The following is a 10,060-nucleotide window of genomic DNA, read 5'->3' as shown; positions in this document are numbered from 1 at the left end:
AGTTCTTAAACCTGTGCTTATTATTTACTATATCACAAAATTAAGGAAAATGGATCTGAGCCATACATTTAGGATCAGAGTTCTAAAACAGGAAACTTATATAGGTATGCTTTATCCATGTGTATATATATGTATATTTAATAACTGATAATGAAGTATGGGAAGAAATTATTTTTCCAAGCTAAACTAACACAAAGTATCATTACATTAAGATTTTTGAACCCATTTTTTTCTATTTCAATGTACATTTCAACCACACCAGCTTTATAAAACCTAACATAAAGGTTATATATTAGCTATCATGAACATTAACTTCTAATGTTAATAAAAATGAATAAATTCCTTAATGTATTACATCACTCAACGCATGACACACTTTTTTCTCATCTGTTTGGTATTAAAGCTATGAAACATATTTTACTTCTGAAGCATTTTACCACCCCTGTGTTTCTAGATTCATTACAGGTATGGTGACTTCAGGAAAAACGGACAAAATATGGCAGGATATATGCTACCTGACATAAGGTACTTACCAGAAATCTGAGTGCTTAGCTGTAAAGTAATTTTACAGATGTCATCCTGGGCCAAACATGTAATAGGAATGGTACTTAAGATTGTCAAAATATGTTCCTTTCCATCTTTTGCAATTTGTAAAGATTCTGGTACAAACTGGAAATACAGACAGGTTATCAATCTTAGATTAAGCTCATATCAAGCCCTAATCCCTCCTCATGGGAAATGGCTTCTTATTTAAAGGCAAACCTTTAATTTTTCTACCTTTGAGACCATGAAGAAAGGAAGAAGATGTCATTAATTATAAAACCTCTTAAGTAAAAAAGACAGCCTAGCCAAAACATACTGGGGCCCTAGGAGTAATTCTAAGAGCATCCTAAGAACATCAGTTTAACCATACTAAGGTCCATAATCCCTTATTTAATCATCAAAGCCCAGATCAACTTTTAATTTCAGTTTCCCACAAAAAGTCCAATAATAATATCACTTTAATCACTATTTGTTAACGAAGCCACAACTGATTTATTTAGTTGCACCAAACTCTAAATAAAACAGGAATAGAAACTCCTAAACTCTAGTGTAGATCCATGCTTCTCAACTTTGGCACCTCAACTTTAAGGTGCATGGACTTCAATTCCCAGGATTCCTCAGGCAGCATGAAGTTCGCCTATCTGAAACTTGCTAAGACTGAAAAACACTGATCTACAGATAGGGATTTTTCCATTCCTTTTTTACTGGTTTCTACCTACTTATGAGCAATCATAATTCAAAGTCCCCATTTCCAATTCACCCCACAGTTATAATCATGCAAAATCCTTATGTCCAATTCACCCTAGAGTTTGGGGCCTTCCTCCTTGGAAGCCAAAATGAGGGGCGAGGGACAGTGTGAGCACACACACCCGTGCCCCATTTTGGGCCTGGATGGCTTCTTGCACCAACCTGGAAGCCAAAAGGGGTTTGCAGGGGGACTCCTAAGAGGGGCAGGGTGGGGTGGGAGGGGCCAGCCAGAAGTGAGATTAGTCGGTTCTCAGAACTGGGCAAAAAGTTAAGAACTGGTTTGCCTGAACTAATGCGAACTGGCTGAATCCCACCTCTGTATTTATGTATGTATAATATATGTCCCACATACATACATACATACATACATACATACATACATACATACATACATACATACATACATACATTTAAGCATTACAGATTAAAGAATTAAGGATTCTTTTTCTCAAATTACTATGCCTTTCATTTTCTTTGTCTTCAAGTATACCAATTTTCACTGGGGAAAGGTTTGCTGTTCTTTTTTTCTTTCTGCCTTTACCCTCTTGGTTGCTCTTACTGCTACATTGGCAAGTTAACAAGATTTTGGATCAATGCCCTCGCAAGATGAGGTAAAATTGTTATTTTGGTGGCTCCCTGAGATTTCTGCTGAGCTCTAAACCATTCAGTCAAATTAGCCACTGTAACTGCTTATTAAATAGACATTGACTTAATTTCCAAATGCTACCTTTTGCTTTTGAACATCTTTGGTAATTACAAAATAATTTTCAGGTGTTGTTGGGTAATTGTTTCTTTTTTCTGTTGCAGAAAGTGGAGAAAAACCTTTGAAAAATTATATTAACTAACAGCATGGAACCGACTGGTTTAGTGCACTGCGTAGTGCTAGTAGTGAAAAAAAAAAGTTAATTAAAATGTGCTGGAGTGTATATTACAATAATTAGCTGGTCATGTTGCTTGTCTGTTATTCTACTTTGAATGTTGAAATGAATAGAAGAGCAATTTATATGAACATGAATATGATGATTTGACCATTCATCAAGCCACCTGACTAAAATTATCTATTGACTGAAGTGTCAAGTTTTTTTCTCTTCTTCATTCTTAGATCCTAGCATGTTTCTCTTTTATTAGAGATGTTAAGACAGTGTTAAGAATCTGGTTCTATGGATTCCAACTCTAATATCTGACCATCAGTGATCTTGGCTGCAGCTGATGAATGATCAAGTCGAGTAGTATGTGGAAACACCAAACATTTCACAATTTTTTGGCTAAGGACTGCCTCACGATTTTTTAGATTGCTAGCCAGACTGTTTTATGCCTTTCTGGTTTGTTCATTATTTACAAAAGCAAACTATAACTGATGCATTCTGAATCAAGGTTATGTTGACAACAGCATAACTGACTTCTATCATTCTACATTTGCTACCCTGTTATAATCTTAACGTGGAAATAAATATAAATATAGTAGTTGTTGATACATAGCAAATAAATATGGGCAACTATAATTCAAAATAATGATACCCACCTTTCCGTCTGACACAGGTGTAAACATTAATTTTAAAGATATTAAGCCAAAGTGATTTTAAAACAGTGTTATATTTCATGACCCTAATCAGAAGACAATGAAATGGGAAAAGTTCAGAGGATAGCATTTATTCACTTTCTTCCCTATCCAATAGATGAGAAGAGTTTTTTTTTACTTGCTGAAAACATTTAAATATAGGAGAAAAACTGTGGAAATTGAAAAAGAATAAGAAACACAGTATATGACCAAGTATAATACACCCCAAATGTAGAGCATAACTGTGCTTCAAAACATCTTCAAGGCAGATCTGGTTGAGATTAGAGGGTAAACAAAAGATTTCACCCATCTATGATGTTTGAGCAGATTATTGCATTCTATCAGGGGAAGAAAATAATTTTATACATATAAATAATGCCACATTAGCCAAAGCTGTGATTATACTATTAAGTCAAAGGCATAATCACACAGATGATTATAAAGCACAGCAATTATTCTATAAAAGTGTTGGATTTAAAATACATTAAAAGGTGAGAGAGTGTTTAAAATGTTTATCCAATTAAAATTACTACTTTCACTCATTTCCTATTTTAGGAAGTTTTATCATTGTGCTGTTGAAATTGTATATCAGTTTTTTAACCTGTTTTTATTACTTGAGAAGTAATTCAAGATGGCAAAACCTACACAACACTCCTTCTTCCTCCTATTTTCTCCACAACAATCACTCTGTGAGGTAAGCTAGGCTGAGTGATTGATCGAAAGTCAGCCAACCAGTTTTCATGTCTAAAATGGGACTAGAATTCACCGTCTCCTGGTTTTTAGGCTAGCACAGTGAGTCTCAATCTTCCTAATGCCGCGACCCTTTAATACAGCTCCTCATGTTGTGGTGACCCCCAACCATAAAATTATTTTATGTTTTCAGTATTTTTTTTGAAAATATGTGTTTTCTGATGGTCTTAGGTGACCCCTGTGAAAGGGTTGTTCGATCCCCAAAGGGGTCCCGACCCACAGGTTGAAAACCACTGGGCTAGCACCTTACCACTGCACCAAACTGGCTCTCATGACATTTCACAAAGGAGAACCAAAAGAGGGGCTTAAAAATTGCACATGAGCCAGGTGATGAACAATAGCTTCCTTGATATGAAAGAGAATTTGACTCCCATTTTTGTAAAAGAATCGTGCCTTTCAGAAAATTCAAAAGATTTGAATGCTAATCCCATGCCAGACACAGTTTATATTATATTGCATAGTATGAATCTGTCCTGATAGCCAAATATTACCATAACTATTTATTTGCACACAATTATACATACAGCACCATACTACTCAGGTGAATGAACATGGGAGTATTTTCGAATACATTTTTTTCCCACCTAAAATGCTGCAGCTGTTAATGTTTTAAAAGACTGATAGAATGATTGATAGAATGGCAGGCAATTTATTCAAACATTTTCTGCTTCAGCACCTAGAAGCACCCTTCTTATAATCACTAAAGCCAATTTTATGGTGTGTTGTCTTGCGAAACAAGATGGCTAATATAGAAATCTCCATCATGGCTATGCTAGAGAAGTTTATGAAATTAGATGTTGTGTTGGTTACCTTGATTCCAGCATAGAATCCATCGCTTTCCTCGGGGAGAGAGTGATGATCAGATGAGTCCCACCTGAAAGCTGTGACAGTGCAAAAGACCTGCAATAAATAAGCCAACTATTTCAAAAAACCCTTTCCTCTCTTTTTTTAATGACAGGTTTATGAAAAATGATGGAAAATGTACTAAGCGATTGTTAGATTACACTTTATAAAAACTTATTTTGCTGCTCTTTGTCCTTAGCAATTGTAGACCTTCACAAAAGGTAGGCAGCGCCCTTCCCTGTCAAATTGAAAATGCACAGGGGTGGGCTTCCAAGCACTAAAACTGTGAAAATTTGTTCAAATAAATATCTATATGTGGCTTTTAAAGTTGCTAAAGCTGTTGCCAAGCCAATTCAAAATGCACAGAATGCTCAAGAAGTCTTTGACCTTCAGAACTAGGACATCTGCCAATATGTGTGAGATTGGGCGAAACAGTTGTGCAGCATTTTTTAAGCTGCAGCCCTGCTTTATCACTTTAAGCAACAAAAAAATTATCCTTACAATTTCAGCTATATTTTCTCACCCTCACATCCCTGATGCTTCTGTGCATTGCTTTTCATAAAAATAGAACTGGAGAGCACAATGTTACGGGGCTCAGATATAGGGAATGGATTATGTAGTAGTAGAATCAATAAAGAGAAATGGATTGACATTTTCAAGGCCATCTATTCCCATATAATTGCCCTATGCTCTTAAGTCATCAGTGGGGCACCTTTTCCAGGTGGTGCTACAGATATGCTGTATTTCTGAACAAATATTACCATCGGAGCTAAGATTGTTATAGTTTATGAGGTTTTTTTTTTTTAGCCCAGGTTTTATGCTGCTGATTTTATGATTGCTGGATTGATCATATTATTTTTTTCGATGCTTCCAAATTGTCTAGAATCGCCAAAGCTGAACAGGATATGTTATTGTTTTTCTTTTAAATTGCTCTTTTGTGCCACATTTGGATCAATAAATGGGTGGTTTTGGTAGTCATCAAGGACCTACTGGATTTGATTTCAAACTTTGGATGGAATATCTTTGAATAGCAATGTTTTTGGCTAGATGGCAAACCAATTGTGAAAAGCTATAATTCAAAGTGCAAAGATTTAAGTATCATTGAGGTACGCATCTATATAGGGTAGTCTTTTGGTCCAGGGGAGGAAGAAGCCAATCACATATGCTATTTTTAATATTCTATTGTACCAGGAATACAGAATATCAATGTTGTACATAAAATAATACATGGCCTTTTCGAAAGTGCACTTCCTTCTTTCTTGGACTATGTGTTTATAGTGTAAGTTAAACATTAGAAGCTATTTGCCTACAGTTCAAGCTAATTATATGTGCTTGAATAATAGCAATACATGTCTTCTCTCCAATGAGGCAACAAAGCTCCTGTTCTCCTCAATATCTCTCCCATAATTTAGTCAATACACCTTTCTTGAAAAAAAAATCTGTTCACACTGACTAATTGTAGTTTTTTTTTTCTTTTGTAAAACAAGGTCAAAATGTATATTGGCTGTCCAGGATATGCATCATTATTAGAATCTGATGTTCCTGGAACTTGCTCCTTAGAAAACAAATCTGATTCCTTGCTTATTCATCATTAAGTGATGCAGTTATTAAGTGATATCCAATTTTATACCTTATCTGAGGCAATTAAGCAAATCACTGTGGTTGTTAAAAGGGGTATTAGATAATTGCGATTTGTGATCTCCTCTGCCAGATTTCCCCTTGACATTGTTTGTTGGAAGCTGACTGGGGGGGCGGGGGGATCACAAATGGAAAATATATGTCCATTGCCAAATACCTAAATTATGATCATATGACTACACCGATGTTACAATGGTCATAAATGGAACAATTGATTATAAGTCACTTTTTCAGCACTGTTGTAACTTTGAACCTGCAACAGAGTTCTCTAGCATCTCTTATTTGTTGCTGTAGAAATTATTAAATTATTTTTTTAAAAAATCTCAGCACAAAGCTTGGCTATCTGACAAATTCAGGGAATTGAAATTTATACCTCTGAAAGCTGCACAGACTGTGAAATATTGTATTTCTATATGTGAAGTTTATTCCTTTGTAAATTTAGAACTTCTCCTCCTCCTCCTCCCAATAGGTAGACATACATTTTAATCACTGGTCTATAGTCTTGATCATGTACCACAGAATGGTTGGGATATGTTTTCTTACAAGCTTCCTGCCTTTAGCTAAATATTGTCCTAGTGTTTAACTAAGCAATCATAGGTTTCCCCCCTCCTTTTATCATTTCCAAAGAAAAGGGTGGTGGTGGTGGAAAAGATACTCCACCGGCTATGTGAAGACAACTTTGACTGTGGGGATGAATATTTTATCCCTAAAGCTTCTCAATAAAATAAAATCCTTCTTATCCCTAAATTTTAAAAGTATTAAAAGGGATTGGTTTATTTAAGCTAAACATATCATTGAGATCCAGAACTGTAGCACACCTACTGAGATGTGGAAAAGGAAGACACCTATAGATATCAGGAGGATTGTTTTATGATGGAGTTTGAGAAATTGGCAATGTGTGCAGATTTAATTTTTCTATGTGTGCCTTGTTGTGCAGTCATAATTGCATTCTTATTGGGGTGGTGGTGGGTTGTTTTTGGCAGCAATCCCTTGTACATAAATTTGACAAGTTCACATGATTTGTTAGAATAATAATTGGAAAAGGCAGTTTAAGCCATTAAGCCCAACTGTCAGGACAGGAATCAAAACTAAGTATCCATAACACATAGATATTCAGTCTCAGCATGCTGCAAGGAGGAGTGTGCTATGCTTGTTAATGAAGGTCCCCCCCACCCTGAACATTTAAGTTGGAATATGTCTTCCATGTCCACCATTCTGACATGAAATTTTAATTCTGACATTCTGATATAGACTGCCTGGAGTCTTCTCTCTTTTCTCTTCAAAGGCAAATATTTCTAGTTCCTGCAGGCTCTCCTTATAGCTCTTGGTTACTATTCCTTTAATTATTGTTGTTCTTCATAGATATGCCTAGTAACCGACAGAGGAACAAATGATCGGAAAATGAGCATAGAAAATTATAGCAGAAAGTGAGTAAGAATCTGGTTTTTGTCTACTTTTCTGTCTGACACATACAGAGTTCTATATGGGAGAGGCTGACCCATCTGCAAATTATATCCTTGCCCTCTTTGGATGATATGTAGGGCCATAAAGGCACAGAGTTATGAATGCTTGGGGATGATGTTTCCTGTCTTTAACTATTATTTCTTGATCCAATCATCCTAAATGTGTGTCTCTCTTTGTGTGTGTCTGTGTTGTGCACACATGTGTGTTGTGGGGGAGGGAATAACATTGTATTCCATGTTATGTAATTTCTATTATTGAAAAGAACAAATAAAGCTTATCAGAGGAGGGAGAGGGATTTTTAGCACGATAGGTTTTAGACAGAACTATCTATAACAATTACAGCAAGTCAAAATAATATGAATTGGAAATTATGCTTGATTCAGAGAGGGTGGTTTCAAGCTTTGTTTTCATTCAAGCCATCCACATCCCTTGTTGTGGAATTTCACTGTGAAAATTCATTTTTAAAAAAAGCAGAACTCTTTCTGAAAGCAATATTTAATACATCAAGAATGATTGTACTTCAATCAACAGTTAGAATTAAAAGTGTGAGAAAGGGAAAGTCTCTCTCTCTCTCTCTTTTATAGTGGAAGCAACTCAAGTAATTACCTTTCTTTCTAATCTACAGAGATAAAATCACTATGGAATTTTGTTCAAGGGGTTGTTATTTTTCAGTATTTGGGGGAAGAGTCACCATCATAATTGAAAATATTGTAACTCTTCAACAAGATGGCCAATGCTAATAACAAACTAAAAAGCAATTTTACATAAGCCTTTTCTAAAGTGCATGCCATCTCATGGCATGAACTTCCAAACTGCTGTGCAGAGCAAAAAAATGACCATTTTTTTCCTGGCACATCCTGCTTTCTTAGCATTACCCACTGCGCACATACTACCGGCTGCAATTTACAGATGGCTGTCCCTCCAGGTATAGAATGACCTCTGTCAATATCATCTAAATAGATCTTGGGATTGCTACAATTTCAAATCAGATGGAATGGGCTATCTTGAGCATTTACCCAAGGGAAAAATAGCATATTACAGATTTATTTATTAAAGGTGCAGGAGTTTTGCTAGCATTTGGCTGTCAGCCGAGTTCAAATAGCATAACTGTACAAAGTTGTGATTTTTCTAAACATTATGAGGAAATGGTATTGGCTATTTACAGATATGGTAATAAAAGTTCAAACTCCGTGGACTAGTCAAACTCAAAGACTCTGGTTAAGGGATGAACATCTTGATATTGGGTGTGAACAATATTACTAATGAAAATTTAAATGAATGGACAGTAGTTCAGATGTGTCAATCATATGGGACCAGAATGTTAATTTTTAAGCTCCCAGGTTTTTTTTTGGGGGGGCAGCTTTTGAGAAATAAGTAGCACAGAAAAGTACAGAGGTATTTGGAAATTATATTGAATAAATACAAAATTGGCTGTTACAATTAATAACTCCAGATGCCTTTATTTGCAGCACCCACCATAGAAAGGCTGATTTGGATAGATCTTAATCTTAGCTGACCACTAAAGAAGGTCAAGTAGGATGTCACAAAACCCTGTCAATTCTGATATTACATCAATCATATTTTACTATTGCTGGTAGAAATTAAAGGCAGTAAAAAACATGCTTCACTTGTATACACATGTACATCTTGCTTTAGTTTATAGCATTAAATCACTTTGCATGCAATATTTTGTAAGCCTTAAAAAATGGATAAAAATGCCTATTTTATTTCAAAATTGTAGAAAGGGAATGATAGGAGAAAGGAGATCTTGTCTATCAGGAAATAGGTAGGATTCCAATTTATTTTTGAAGTACCCTCCTAAGAAAACTGAGTGTCAACATACTTAAATATTTGGATTTTAGTTTGCTAAGTCTTTTTAATTCATTAGACAGAGTAAATGACAGAATATATGGCATATCTCCTTAAGTGTGAATAAGGGATAATTAAGAATTAAGACAGAACTTCCAAATATTTTCATCAAATGAAAAATCTGAAGAAAGAATGATAGACTAGCAATGGAATAGGAAGCCAATTTTAGTTTTTCAAGCAGAAACCAGGGCCAAATTTATATGAGGCTTTGAACACATAATCCTCTCTTTTAGGAGCTTATTTTGTTTATTATCTGTCATGATCTGAGACCACAAAACTATTTGTGCTATATATTGTGGTCTACTATGGACATCTGCTGTTATTTGTAGGAATATGGGATTCATAACTTTATAGTTCTTTCTATTATTGGCAGATTTTTTAGAATGTTATATAATTAACAATGTATTATATCATTGACTCATTTATGTGAATTCATGAAAACAAAATTTTGGAGATCCACTTCTGGAATCCAGTTGGTTCTCTGAAATTACAGTCAACCAGAAATGGAAAGAAATCTAGTGTTTTTATTAAGTTTTATTTTCATTTACAGTAAATACTAAGATTTGTGTTGTAGGTATTTAGCTCAGGTTACCAAACTGCTTTTTGGTCATTACAATGCTCTAAGGAGGTAGAGTGGTTTTTATTCAA

General features: G+C 35.1%; 1 protein-coding gene across 1 annotated transcript in view; it reads right to left on the bottom strand.

The window, feature by feature from the left end:
- The window catches only part of VWDE (von Willebrand factor D and EGF domains), a 271,722-nt gene that overhangs the window by 191,932 nt on the left and 69,730 nt on the right, over positions 1-10,060 (bottom strand). Inside the window, exons 6-7 of the mRNA XM_087710932.1 lie at positions 4,409-4,498; positions 534-669 (exon numbers count right to left, since the gene is read on the bottom strand). Of these exons, the coding sequence (XP_087567058.1) occupies positions 534-669; positions 4,409-4,498 (226 nt within the window). The remainder of the gene's footprint in view (positions 1-533; positions 670-4,408; positions 4,499-10,060) is intronic.

Source organism: Thamnophis sirtalis, unplaced genomic scaffold (genome assembly GCF_051295495.1).
Source record: "Thamnophis sirtalis isolate CommonGarterSnake01/CBP01778 unplaced genomic scaffold, rThaSir2_p1.2 scaffold_1, whole genome shotgun sequence".
Taxonomy (NCBI): Eukaryota; Metazoa; Chordata; class Lepidosauria; order Squamata; family Natricidae; genus Thamnophis; species Thamnophis sirtalis.
Note: the sequence above shows the minus strand (reverse complement) of the source record. Positions and strands in the feature narration are given on the sequence as shown.